The 14,615-nt window shown below is 41.3% G+C and overlaps 1 protein-coding gene across 1 annotated transcript in view; it reads left to right on the plus strand.

Annotated features, from left to right (window-relative positions):
* The window catches only part of PARP8 (poly(ADP-ribose) polymerase family member 8), a 141,071-nt gene that overhangs the window by 41,196 nt on the left and 85,260 nt on the right, over positions 1 to 14,615 (plus strand). Inside the window, exons 3-6 of the mRNA XM_026649083.2 lie at positions 4,565 to 4,602; positions 6,330 to 6,419; positions 8,721 to 8,791; positions 12,515 to 12,592. Of these exons, the coding sequence (XP_026504868.2) occupies positions 4,565 to 4,602; positions 6,330 to 6,419; positions 8,721 to 8,791; positions 12,515 to 12,592 (277 nt within the window). The remainder of the gene's footprint in view (positions 1 to 4,564; positions 4,603 to 6,329; positions 6,420 to 8,720; positions 8,792 to 12,514; positions 12,593 to 14,615) is intronic.

The raw sequence follows: 14,615 nt of genomic DNA on the forward strand, positions 1-14,615 counted from the left end.
GTAATACATCAGCAGCCCCCCATCAGCTTCCCCTCCCTGGCTCCTAGCGCCTCCCGCCCACCGGCAGCCCCGCCGATCAGTGTCTCCCCCTCATTCCCCGCACCTCCCAATCAACTGTTTCGTGGCATGCAGGAGGCTCTGGGGGGGGAGGGGAGAGGAGCGAGGGCACGGCAGGCTCAGGGGAGGGGGCGGGAAGGGGTGGAGTGGGGGCAGGGCCTGTGGCAGAGCCAGGGGTTGAGCAGTGAGCAGCCCCTGGCACATTGGAAAGTTGGCGCCTGTAGCTCCAGCCCCGGAGTCGGTGCCTGTAGAAAGAGCCGCATATTAACTTCTGAAGAGCCGCATGTGGCTCTGGAGCCACAGGTTGGCCACCCCTGGTTTAAAGGTTTTATTGCCATAGGCCTGATCCTATGTAGCCAATGGACTCCACACAGGAGAAGCAGTACACCTGGGCATACCCCTTTGCAGGATTGGGGCCACAGTATTCAGGTGTGATTTTGGTACTGCGTCATGGTGGTGGGTCAGGAATGAGCTTCTTCTAATCAAATTAGTATAAACCTGTCATCTTCTTCTTCCCATATAATTATCAAGTGAAAGAGATTGAATGTGTTTGCTAAGAGCCTGATCCAGCACTCATATTGATGGCAATGGTAGCCTGTGCATTGTCTTCAATAAACATGTTCTGAGATATCGATGTATTGTCAGATTTGTTATATTTGGAAGCCTTATCTTCAGTGGGCCATAATCTAATTTTATATATACACACACAGATATGGTATCTGTGAAATTCAGTTCTCTATACATACTACATGAAAATGAAATAAAATCCATACCTTTGTACCCACAAACATTTCAACCAACTTAAAAAAATACAGTAATGCCAAATCTCAGATGAGACTGTATATAAAGATAATCAATTCATCATAAAAATAACTACTGTTAAAAATCTTCTGTGATGAACATAGAGTGTATTACAAATGTGCACCCAAATCCGGTTTATGAACTCCCGTAAAATACAGATAAGGATTTTCAGGATTATCTCTGTAAATGGAGAACTAGTACAATATACACTTAAAACCATTTGCATGAAGCATACCCTGCATAAAATTATCATTAAACTAGGGCTGCAGCTATAAATGTGGATATTATTTTAAGCAATAAGTTTACTTTAAAATATCATAAGCAGTGAAACATGACATCTCGCTCTAACTTCTCATATGCTCCCTTAATGTTGTCTGCAAAGTAACAAATGTTTTGTAATAATATTTCTATTATAAAGGTTGTTCTGAGCTTGAAGGTCAAGGAATGTATTTGCTTTAGGATGTCTTCTACAAAGGAGCTGCTGTCTGTCGCAGGAATAAGCTAAATCAGGGGTTATCAAACTGGGGGTTGGGACCCCTCAGGGGGTCGCGAGGTTATTACATGGGGGGTTGTGAGCTATCAGCCTCCACCCCAAATCCTGTTTTACATCCAGCATTTATATGGTGTAAAATATATAAAAAAGTGTTTTTTTAATTTATAAGGGGGTCTCACTCAGAGGCTTGCTATGTGAAAGGGGTCACCAGTACAAAAGTTTGAGAACTACAGAGCTAAATGATGCTGAGATAGCATCCTCACTAAGCCCATGCCACCACCTAAAACTTGTACCACTTTAACTATGCGGTTATTGTCTAGGGGTGCAACCTTCCTAATGCGGAGACAATTATATTAGTATAAATTTGCTTATTCCTGTATGAGAAGGGAAATAAGCTATACTGGTATAAGTACCCAGGCTATCAAATTCATGGTCCATTTTGGTCAATTTCATGATCGTAGGATTTTAAAATTAGTCAATTTCACAGTTTCAGATGTTGACATCTGAAATTTCATGGTGTTGTTTGTGAGGGTCCTGACCCAAAAGGGTCACAAAGCTGTTGTAGGGGAATTGTGGGATTGCCACCCTCACGTCTGCTCTGCCTTCAGAGCTGGGTTCTGAAGGCAGCAGCTGTGGAGCTCCTTCCTGTAGCTGGGGGAGGTTCCCGGAGGTGGGTCTAATCTGGTCCTGGCTAGGCTGGGAAGGGACAGGCCACTTCTTCCCCTGCACACCTCTCTCTGGGGAGATCAGACCCATCTCCGAGTACCTCCCCCAGCTGCAGGAAGCTCCACTGCCTAACTGAAATAGTAATACTGTATGTAGACCAGGTTTAAGTTAATTTCAATTGCCTCTCTCTGAGCACTGACAAAATAAAGTACAGAAGCTTTTTTGCTCTCTAAAGTTTTAGTCCGGTGGGGTGTTAAACATCCACAATGTTCTTTGAAATCAATTGCCATTGACGTGGTCAAACTTAACTCCCCAATCCTTTGATTCTCTCTTGGCCCAAACTGCCTTTGAAATCAATTGGAGATTGGTTGAATAGTGACTGCCAGTCTTTGAGAGATTGTTCAAGTCTGGAATTGCTTTAAGGGTTCAATTAAAATATAGCAGGTGTACAATCGGTAGGAAGTAGCTTGCCATTAATGCATTAAAAATAATGTAGCTTTTCATGCATAGAAATGAGAGAAGTGTTTTGGCACTAAAACAAATTCAGGTTTTTAAACATTTTTCCGGAAGTTGAACGTAACTAATGTACGATTACAAGCATAAGCATTATGCTACTTCCCTCCACAGGTTCAAATGAACAGCTTTGTGTTCCCTAACTACGGGCTCAATTGTGCATGATAGGCAGAGCCTGAGTAAAGGCCGATGTGGAGGCAAACTGCCCCAGTGGGAGCTACATATGGCACAGTGCCTCCAAATGCTGCAGCATACATGGGGAGCACCCCATTATTATGCCCTTCCAGAGGGGCAGTACAAATTCCCCTGCGTGCTCAGAAAATATTTAATTTTAAAGGGGGGGAACCACTTTTTGCAGTGAATTTAATTAAATTTAATTACATTTTTGGTTTTCTTTCAACATCAGAAGTAAGAAATCTATAGGAAATAGACAGATTTCCTACTAAATTTTAGGCTTTAAACTAGATTGGCGGTGTTTCTAATAAAAATGCAGATTTTATTTTTTACTCCAAATTAACATCCCTTACTTTTTAAAGCATTTATTTATTTTTAACCTTGTGAATACATCTGCCTCTTTAAATTGCTTCTTCTGTGTGAAACATCATCATTTAATTTTAGTCTGGCAGTTAGATTTTCTCCTTTTACTCTCTCAAATGGAGGAAACTTCAAAATTTTGTGCAGATTTTATCTAGGAGTTCCCCTTCCCCACTCCAGGCTGTTACTAGGAGCACAAAACCTTTCTTTTCTTTTCTTTTCTTTTCTTTTCTTTTCTAACCTTGATTTCCTTTTTCATAACTTCAAGGTTTCCAAGCATCTCTACCTCCTTTTCCCTTTTTCATGGTTTATTCACACATCTGTCTTCTGTCCTCTGTCCCACTCTCCACTGGGACTAAATCATAGTTGCAAGGCTCCCCTTGACTTAAACAGGCTTTGGATCAGGACCTAAACTTTGTTGTAGTTGTTTGCAGAATCTGGCCTGAGGATATTTTTAATCCAAGGACCTGATCCTGAAAGTCCTATGCATGTAGAATCACCTCTTGATTCCACTGGGAGTTCTACCTATGGAGGATCAGCACTATATTTTTTCCTCATCAGTTTTACACTGATGTGACCATGGTGCACACACCAGACTGTATTATTTAGATATGCAGGTAGACACGTATTATATATATATGAATTCTGAAAAGAAAAGTACATGAATTATACAGTGGAAAGCTTTCAGCATGCTACAAAGATTAATTTGCTTGGTGTAAAATAAGGATGCACATTAACCTTCTTAAAATAATTAAGTCCATGGGTCTGATTCAGCACTTAGCTGCCAGTGGGCAGACTTCTACACCAGTGGTGGGCAACCTGCGGCCCATCAGGGTAATCTGCCGAGCCGCCAGACTGTTTGTTTACTTTTGCACGGCCTCCCACAGCTCCCAGTGGCCGCAGTTCACCATTCCGAGCCAGTGGAAGCTGCGGGAAGTGGCGTGGGCCACAGGGACGTGCTGGCCACCGCTTCCCACAGCTACCATTGGCCAGGGACAGCGAACTGCAGCCACTGGGAGCTCCGGGCGGCCATGCAGAGGTAAACAAATGGTCTAGCGGCCTGCCAGTGGATTACCCTGATGGGCCGCAGATTGCCCACCATTATTCTACACCTATACAATCCCACTGAAGTCAGTGTTATGCCCACATGGAACTAATTGTAGGATTGGGACATATGTATACATTTAAACAAATAAAACATAGTAGGCTCAATGGAGGCAGTGAAATATTACTGTAGAGAGAACACTTTATAATGCAATCATGATATTTTTAAGACAGTTTAATTTAGACCTGAGCTGGTTTAGCAGAAGTAAACCTTTGAAATGGGCCATTACATTTTTGAGCTAAGCACTTCAAAAGCTGTCAAGGTAGCTGTTGCCTCCTGTCTTAGAAGCTGTCAGAAATCTATAAATAAACAGATAATACAGAAGTAGAGAAAATTCTTCTGCTAACTGTTATTGTTATTAACACTCTTGTTTCTTTCTTTTTTGTTTCTTTCAGCATATCCTATTCAGTACATGTCTCGGAGGATTATCCAGGTATAGTGAAACATTCTTGTGCTTGAAGCAAATATCATTGTTAGAGCAATATTCAGAGGTTCAGATGAAGATATTTGAAAGAGCATTAATGTGTTCTAGGAGCTTCTTTTGCTAATCATTTCCTGTTAGTTAGATTGTTTTCACAGTCATTTCTCCTTTTCAGCCTTCATTTGTCAGCCAGGTGAGGGTGAGAAAACCTGATTCACGAGTTTAGCGAGAAGGGGGTTGTGACGCTTACCATGTCTAAAGCTGTCAGTGATGATAATCTAAAAACAACCTAACTCCTGTTTGGTATGAAATATATAGCTTGATCCAGTAAAGTGCTGAACATTCTGGCTCTGATCCAACAAAGCACTTAAACATGTGCTTGAAGTCAATGGGACTACTTGTGTTCTTAATCTTAAGCATGTGCTTAGGTGCTTTGTTGCATCAGGCCTTTTAGGATCAAGACATAATAAGTCTTAAAGGTCAAAACTACTATAAATGACAAGAATCTGTATGCTCTTTTTGTAATCTTTTTCATTTTAATGTGTATTCCACCTTTTAGAAAACTCCTAAACAAGTGACTAAGGCCCTAATCTTGCTAATTTATAGGTAAGAGTGGATCCATGTGCCCATGCAGAGCAAGAATAGACTGTGATCACCAAACAGACTGCTACTATGTTTAATAACCCAGAACAGATTGTTGCCCTAGATGTTTGGGTGTTAATTAGACTGAAGGGGAATCCTCAGCAGGTAAATTTGTAGATATTATAGGAACAGCTCAGGGAATTATGGGTACATCAGTTTCATACATTTCTGTTACCTATGTCACATTATCACTATGGCACTAGTAACAATGTTGAAATCATCACCTAAAACTGAATGAATTGCTTCACAAATCTCTGAGTGATTGGAAACAGCTGAACATTAAGCCTTAAGTCCCTGAACCATTGTGATGTGGCAACTGTCAGTAGTGCCAGCTATTGAAAAGTTGCATAATTGTAAGTGAAACTAAAACTATTTTAAACAGTAAGTTTGTCTCCACATTGTTTATACATAGCTGAAATCATTAAAGTATCACTGATATTTTTAGAAGTAGTATTAATGGCACTGAGCATGATCTTTGAAACCATTTCCTCATAATTGTAACATAATATTAGGATAATTATGCTCCAAAAGAGCTGTATATACTGTCAATGAGTATAGTAAAGTTCCATTAATATGAACCGATACAGTGTATCTGCATGACTCCTGTGGGAGACATTGAGTATTTTGCCAGTAAATAAATGTCCATAATGATACACATTGGCTGACGTAGATTGTAGAAATGTTATTGCCTATTGTTCCGTTGATCTTTGTATATTAGCTAACACATGCTGTGATGATGCCAAATGAGCACCATGTATTTATGGTTGAAAGACCCAGTCCTGCCAGAAGTGAATCACTGGGCCAATGCATTGCCTTCAGTGGGACTCTGCGTGGCACAGGAGGTCCATCCTGCCTAGAGCTCGTTGAAAGATCAGGGCCAAAGGAAGTTAACCTTCCTTTCTCCTATTTTTATATGTTTTGCATATTTAGGCACTTCAGCGCACATAGGAGACCCACAGATACGAAGTAGTTCCTTTATGTCACAGATGGAAGCATACTGGGGGGCAGCCTGGGAGGCTGCTTGGATGGTGTCATTGGGCTGTGGATCAGGCCCTTATTATGTACCCATTATCCTAAGAACTGTTTCTCTTTTATAGATAACACATATGTTTCCAGTTCAGATAATGATGAAGATGTGTTAGTTACAACAGAGTCAATCCCAGTAATTTTCCATAGAATCGCAACAGGTAATATTGAGTCACAAATGATTTTTCAAGTTAAAGTTTTGGGGGCTGCAGGATACTGCCCATACATAAAAGATGATATGCCAATACGGATTGCTGTGCATCTTGTAGTTTTTTCACAAGCTCATTGTTGGGTATGGTCATACCTTTTGGAATAGAAGCAACGAAAATATTTCTTTTGGGGAGTGTATAGGCAATATATGTTTTCACTCATTCCATGGCTTGCAATCATGCTAAAGCAGTCCTATTTGAATGCAATGGGACACAGTTGCCTATCATTAAGGCTGCCCAACACTTCCCTTTGTAAGACCTCATTTTCATTTGCTTATCACTTTGTTAAACTTTAACCATTTGGGATGAACATTTCTATGTCAGTTATCTACCTCAGGCTGATTTTTTTTTTAATTTTCAGCAAAAGTGGTTTAGCTATTTTTGAGAACAAAGCTAGGGAAGAACACATTGTTTTGACCATGTTAAAAAAATCCAGCACCCTTATCTTTGAAAAGCTCTAGCAACCTCATGCTTTGGAACAGATTTGAAATTTGCCCGGGTAGTGTCATATATGTACCTTATGCCAACCCCATGAAAATCTGCCCACCTTTGGCTACGTTATAAGCTTTTAAAAATCACAGTTCACATATGCTCAGCTGCTAAATTCCCTAAAGATTCTGTCCACAATGAGCATGTTGCAGCGCGGGGCTGACTTTCCCTGCAATTGCAGCTCTGAGCTGCTGCAAGCTGTGCTGGGTTGGGTCTAGGCATGTGAACTGAGAGTAGAAAAATTCTCCTGTGCTCTCAGTGACTCCCCTGCAGGACCCAGGCAGTGTGGAGGAGGAAGCTGTCAAATTGGACCCCAGAGGGGACAAGAGCTGGAGTGGCAGGATCAGTAGATTGTGAGCCTGTGACTGGAAGCTGCCAGGAGGAGAGAAAAAAACTGGGAGTGGGAGTTGGGGTGGGATGAGAGGCAAGGGTGGAGGCTGAGACTGGGAGCTGGGGGACAACCTGGGATTGGCTGGGAAAGGGAACTGCGACTGGCTGGTCAAAGAGAGTGGGACTGGAAGCCTGGGAAGGAAACAGGAGCTAGGGATGGGGGACTGGGAGCCAGTGGGTACAAAGGAGACTGCACAGGCATCCTTAATTCTATCATTTTCTAACTTTGGGGTGCTTGACTTTGCAACCTTAATAATGTTATTTTAACATAGTTTTTTGTGTTTAACATAGAATTAGCCTGAAAAATATACTTTTGGTGCAGGAATGGAAAACTGGTACAAAGTTGCTAGAAAGCAAACATTTTAGGCCCTTAATCTGATCTCACTTAAACTGATGTAAATCAGTGGAGTTACAGAGAAGCAAAACAGCCGTGAGATCCTAATCAGATCTTCATTTTTTTCATTCAAAGATACCCATGTTATAATACTTTTAAATCAAGTGTGAAATTTTATATTAAACATCAAAACAAAACCTTTGTCTCTGTAAAGAAAATGAAATGACTTTATTTTGCCAGTTTCTTTTATTCTTATGTAAAATCCAATTAAAATCAGTATCTCAATTGTCATCTTGTAACATTCCAGCATAGAAGAAATTTAAAATGGCACCCAATAACGGTGACATGTACAGTACAGACAGTGCACACCCAACTAGCACAGCTATAAATAGCAGTGTAGACAGTGAGGCATGGCTTGGGCCCTACACACCTGAACCTCCAGGGTATATACTCTACATGGCCCTCTACACTCCCAAGCAGTGCCTCCCAGGGCATTTACCCAGCTATTATAATGTCCTGTTGCCTGCCCAATGCCGGAGCCTTTCCCTGTTGTCTACATGTTGGCCAGAGCCTTTCACTGTGGCATACAACCACACACCGCAGTGCAGTAAGTGTGGCCACAGCCTGCCATTCACTGCAGCGAGTAGCTACATATGCAGGTCCTGTACTCTACACACCTCCATAAGTGTGGACATAGCTTAAGTCTAGTTTACAAGTAAATAAAAGTGATGGGGAAACACCTATTTATGCAGCATTTTGTATTGTAGAATCATGGATTCCTGAGGCATCTTGGCTTCTTGTTTTTATATTGCTAGATTGTAAGCTCTTTGAAGCAGGGACTGTCTTTTTGTTCTGTGTTTGTACAACACCTAGTACAGTGGAGTCCTTGTCCATGACTGAGGCATCTAGGTGTTACAGTAATGCAAATACTACTACTACTACTACACTTATTTCAGTTCTGTTTTTTAATTACATAAATAAAATGATTTTAGATTTGTCATGGCTATTAACTATTTTCCTTTTTAATTATTTTTTTTTAGAATTAAGAAAAACCAGTGATGTTAACTGTTGCTTATCTATAAAATCAAAATTACAGAGGGAAAATGGAGAGGTATGGTATTGCTTTATTAATGTAGTCCTTATACATATTTTCATTGGAAGGTAGAGTAACAAACTACAAAACATAACTTAATATTTCCTTTGCATTTAATTTGTTAAAACAAACACTGGTGTGGAATTCTGGCCCCACTGAAGTCAATGAGACTTTTGCCATTGACATCAAAGAGGTCAGGATTTCACTCCAGATGTATACAAATAATCTATAGTTTTGCAAGGAGGCTGTTAAAAGATATGCAAAGTGTTATCAATCTAGGATGACTGAACCTTCCCCATAACGCTTTCTGCCTTGAAAGTACAACTGTGTCAGAGACGCTGGTCACAAAGCAGTTATCTCCTAATCTGATTTTATGCACAGGACCAGATATTTCAAACATTCACTTCCTAGCTAAGTGCTTACTAATGTGAGCGTGACAGTCTCATTGAAGTCAATGGACCTGTTCATGACAGAGTGAACAATAGGTGGTTTTTGGAGTATCAGGCCCCATGATTCCAGTGTGTAATTTATACTTGGTTTCAAGGAAGTAACCTAGTTAAGAAACAGCATTAAGATGAAGTCTTTGGTGACACTCAGTCTGGCAAACCCTTATTACCAAGCATATTATCACATTACTGCCACTGGAATCAAAGGGCTTAAGCACTTTATGGCCCTGATTCAGGAAAGTGCTTAAGCACATGCTTAATGTTAAATGCTTTCTCGAATAAGGATAAGTTCCTGAATTGTAGTCTATATTTGATTGTAATGGTTTGCTGGTTTCATCACATGTTTTATACTGAGATATAGGACAACCCTGTGGCAGCGAGGTTTCCTGATGTGGTTGTGTTTGTAGCATATAGGCCCTTATTTGATATAAGAAGTTGCAGTGGAAATTTTTGACTTGCACTATCACAGAATTTTATTCAATGATCTTTAAAGCTTAGAGAACCAAAATAGTCACAAATTACAAAGTACTATGGAGTACATTCCTGGTGAAGAAATATTTTTATTTTAAAATTTTTTAGGTGAAGTTAGATTTATTTTCACGATTAAAAGCTTGAGATAGGTTTAATTTTCATGGCAAAGAAATTGAACTTTTTATAAATTTTTTAATTGAATTAGGATCCAAGTAAGGTATTTATTTAAGAGACCCTTTTAATGAAAATCTTTAACACCAACCATCTCTGTGAGCCAGACAATCACAGTCTTTACTTCATTGTGTGATTATATCATATATGCTGGGTTTATCACTCTTTTAGTATGAGGAGTTTCATTTCTCTTTGTTTCTGTTGTTGGTGTGTTTATTTTGTTTATATTTGCAGCATGCTTCCCATGGAGTTAAGGTTATTATTAGGCAGTGGAGACTGAATACATTCTTTTGTTTTTCTTCAGTAAAATACCAGCAAAAAAAGTCTTAAAATTGCTATTAAATTGGCTGAAAATACGATTTTCACTCAATATACACGTGCACAGCATACAGTATGAATTTACAGGCAGAGGTAAGGAGATAAGATTAGAATATGAGGCCATGAAAATTGGTGGCAAAAGTATATCTCACTTTTCTGAATCTATAAGATTAAAAGGAAAATTCTGTTCAATTCACACAGTTGATTTCTGGGTCATTATGGAAATTTTGTGCCTCCTGTGAATGCAAAATGTGCAGTAGATAAAGTGTGGATCAAATAGGAGAATTTTGTCTTTATGATTTTATCAAATATTCAATTTATGTAAGCTCCTGTTAACATAAGGGCTGTGAATGACAAATGGATTGTGGGAAAACAAGAAATAATGTCCTTAAACAGTTGAATGACATTAAGCAAGGATTAAAGTGTGACTTTCTAACTTAAATTGATAAAATAGTACCTTTTTCTATGAGTCGTCCCTATTGTGAGTGTAAATTAATAAGTGAATTCTTTTAGAGGGATTTGAAGATGAATGTTTAATGTAAAATCTAAGTGTTATTTATGTTGTTGACAAATTAATATAGACTATTATAGTTGATTTGCCAGAATACATTAGGTTAATGCCCTATAGGTAGGACCCTACCAAATTCATGGTCCATTTTGGTCAATTTCACGGTCATAGGATTTTAAAAATTGTAAATTTAATGATTTCAGCTATTTAAATCTGAAATTTCACGGGTAATTGTAAGGGTCTTGACCTAAGTTCCCTCTAACCTGCACAGGTGCGCAGCTGCGTATTAAGCCCTGCACAGGGCTGTGGCGGGGAGAGGCTCCCCTTCTGGCCGCCCCCAGCGCAGACCTGCAGCAGCGGGGAGACGCCCCCCTCCTCGCCAGCCAAAGCACAGACCTACCGTGGCGGGGAGAGGCGCCCCTCCCTGCCAACCAAAGCATGGATTTGCCATGGTGGGGAGAGACGCCCCTTCCTGCCGGCCAAAGCACGGACCTTCAGCGGCGGGGAGAGGTGCCCCTCTGCACCGACGCCCCCATAGACCTGCCACAGCGGGGAGAAGTGCCCCTCCCCACCGGCTCCACCACGGACCTGCCCCAGACTTGCCACGGCCAGGGAAGAGGAGCCCCTCCCTCGGCCCAACCCAGCCCCCCCGGAGCTGCCATGGCTGGAGAGAGGCGCCTCTCCCCTGGCCACGAACTGCTGCAGCGAGAGAGGGCTGGGGGAGTCTTCTCTCTCCCCACTGCAGCCCAGGGGCAGCCTGCACCCCAAACCCCTCATCCCCGGCCCCACGCTAGAGCCTGCACCTCCCCACACCCCAACCCTCTGCCCCAGCCCTGAGCCCCCTTCCGCACCCTGAACTCCTCATCCCCAGCCAGACTCCAGAACCCACACCCTGAACCCCTCATCCCCAGCCCCACCCCAGAGCCCTTACCCCCAGACTCCCACACCCCAACTCTCTGCCCCAGCCCTGAGCCCCCTCCCACACTCTGAACCCCTTGGCCCCACCACACATCACCTCCATATTGGTGCACATAACAAAATTCATTCCACGCATGGACGTAAAAAATTAGAGGGAACACTGGTCCTGACCCAAAAAGTAGTTATGGGGGGGGGGGGTCGCAAGGTTATTGTAGGGGGGGTTGCGGTACTGCTACCCTTACTTCTGAATGGCTGCTGGTGGCGGTGCCTTCAGAGCTGGGCAGCTGGCGAGTGGCGGCTGCTGGCCAGAAGCCCAGTTCTGAAGGCAGAGCCACCTCAAGCATCAGCGCAGACGTAAGGATGGCATGGTATGGTATTGCCATCCTTACGTCTGCACTGCTGACTGCAGAGCTGGGCATTGCTTTCAGAGCTGGACGCCCGGGCAACAGCCGCCGCTCTCTGGCTGCCCAACTCTGAAGGCAGCGAAGAAGTAAGGGTGGCAATACCGCAACCCCCCTAAAATAACCTTGTGACCCCCCCCCTGCAACTGCCTTTTGGGTCAGGACCCCCAATTTGAGAAACACTGGTCTCCCCCATTAAATCTGCATAGTATAGGGTAAAAGCACCCAAAAGACCAAATTTCTCGGGTGGGGAGACCAGAGTTCACGGTCTGTGATGCATTTTTCATGGCCATGAATTTGGTTGGGCCCTACCTATAGGGACACAGTTTAATTTTGCCATTCATTGGTTGAATCAGGCCCACGATCCTCTTGCCTAGAAGTTACTAATGAAAACTCTAAATAAAGTGTGTGAAGTGTTTATTTGTAACATACATAATTACAAAAAGAAGAAAAGCAAATGTCATTCTCCTGTTTCATTTGCTAACATTTATTTATTTTTTTAAATAAGGACTCAAGGCACAATAGTGCAGTTGAAGAAGATTCTGAAGGAGATAATGATTCTGAAGAGTTTTATTATGGGGGACAGGTAAGGGAGAACATTTTCCCAATAATTTTAAAGTTGCAAACAATGTCCTTTGAAGGCTTCTGAGATGATTTATTTTGAGTTTTATATTAATCTTCAAATTTGTGCAGTTGTAAGGACAAGAAAACTGATTGTAACTTGGATGTTTTTGAAAATGGGATCTATTTTATAGCTTCCAGGAAATACTGTTCACTCTATAAAGCATATATCCTATTTACATCAATGGAAGCAAAATAGGGTTGTAAACTGTTATGCGTTGGGGTTGACATCTGGTAAAAATAATAGCACTGCATTTTAACGGTAAAAGCGGTAGCTACAAAACTCTTGTGATCTATACTATAGTAAATTTTCTCCTTTCTGAGCTCTGTAGTCTAATTCACCTAGAGAGATGCTGATTTTAAAAAATAATAAGTATATCTCTGTGCCTTTCCCTCGTGTTCCCTCAGCAGAATTATTTATTACCATATCCTAGTCCCTACTGGAAATTAAAATGTTCCCTTTGTACTTATTTCTTTTGAGAGGTCAATGGAGTGTTTGACTAGGGCACTCTCTTTACTCTTGATGTCCAGAAATCATCAACTAAGGGACCAATAAATGCAAACAGTGTTCATGGGGATGGTTTTTGTTATATAGGCATGTGGCCACCAGGAAACAGACTGAGAACACCATTCCATAAGCTACCAATTAGCTGTTAAATAGTAACAGGTTTTGGTCAATATTTGTCTAGATTGTGTTTGAACTGGTAACATTACATTCTATTTATGTAGCACCCTTGCTCCATGGAAAGACAACAGAGAGAGACGGGAATAAAATACAGTAATCACCAAAAGCAAAAAAATCAACAGCTGTGATTGTCCTGAATGAGTACAAAATATTGGGTAAGCAAAAAGAGGAAGAGAGAAGACAAGAGATCATTAGAAGTGCATTAATGAGAGGAAAAGAGACAGGTTATAAGATGGGATATAAAATGAGAGAGTCAGGCATGGTCTACACTACTGCAGTAAATTGATCTAAGCTATGTTACTTCAGGTATGTGAATAACGTAACTGAAGTAGACGTAGCTAGATCCACTTACCATAGTGTCTACACTGCACTGTGTCGACAGGAGATGCTCTCCTGCCAACTGACCTTACACTTCTCGGGGAGGTGGAGTACAGAAATCAGTGGGAGAATGCTTTCCCATCAATTAGGCACGTCTTCACCAGCCCACTAAATCGATGCCGCCACATCGATTGCAGCAGTGCCGATTTAGCTCCATAGTGAAAACATGCCCACATAAAGAGAAAGTGAGTTCTAAAGAGTTTTGTGTAGAAAAAAAAGGCATGAAGAATTAATGCAATAGAAGAATTGTGAGATGAATGAAGAGAGCAAATAGGAAGACAAGTAATAGAGAAGCCCCATAAGGGTGTGCTATGTTAATTTAGATGGAATAAATGAGCCAAAGGTGTTAACATAACCAGTCACTGACTGACATTAAACAGTGTTAAACAAGGAGTTTGGTATACAGAGACCTGAGCCTGCTTAGTACGATGGCAAAGACCCCATTAAAAAGCCTTTTAACCTTTTATTAAAGATACAGAGAAGAAGAGAAAACAGTTAAAGCATTTTAAATGTAAAGTACTAAGTAAAGCTTTCATTCTGATGACATTTCTTGTTCCCTTTCCCTTTATCTGGAAAGAGTTTTAAAAGGAAAAAAATAAAAACCTTCTTAGATTGTCTCCTAGATGGTATCAGAGAAGGTAATGCCATCCTTTTGGATAAAAGAGAAGAAATTAGTTGAGATGAGCTGGAGTGGCTGTTGCTGCTTCTCTTGTTAAAATCCTGTCCTATTTCATTCCAAGTGGTTTTTTGGATTCTGCTGGAGCTGGTAGAGGTGGCAATGTTATCAGTGTCCCTCTCTTTGGCCGTCAGGATTAAGACAAAGAAGATCTGGGGAGATGGTGGGGGTGGCCGCCACGATGGTGACACTCATGCCAGTAGCCTCCATCTGTTCTGTATTTTTCTCCCAAAGCCTTTATCTTTCAAT

The sequence above is a fragment of the Terrapene carolina genome, unplaced genomic scaffold, assembly GCF_002925995.2.
Source record: "Terrapene carolina triunguis isolate 2854851 unplaced genomic scaffold, T_m_triunguis-2.0 Scaffold69, whole genome shotgun sequence".
NCBI classification, from domain to species: Eukaryota; Metazoa; Chordata; order Testudines; family Emydidae; genus Terrapene; species Terrapene triunguis.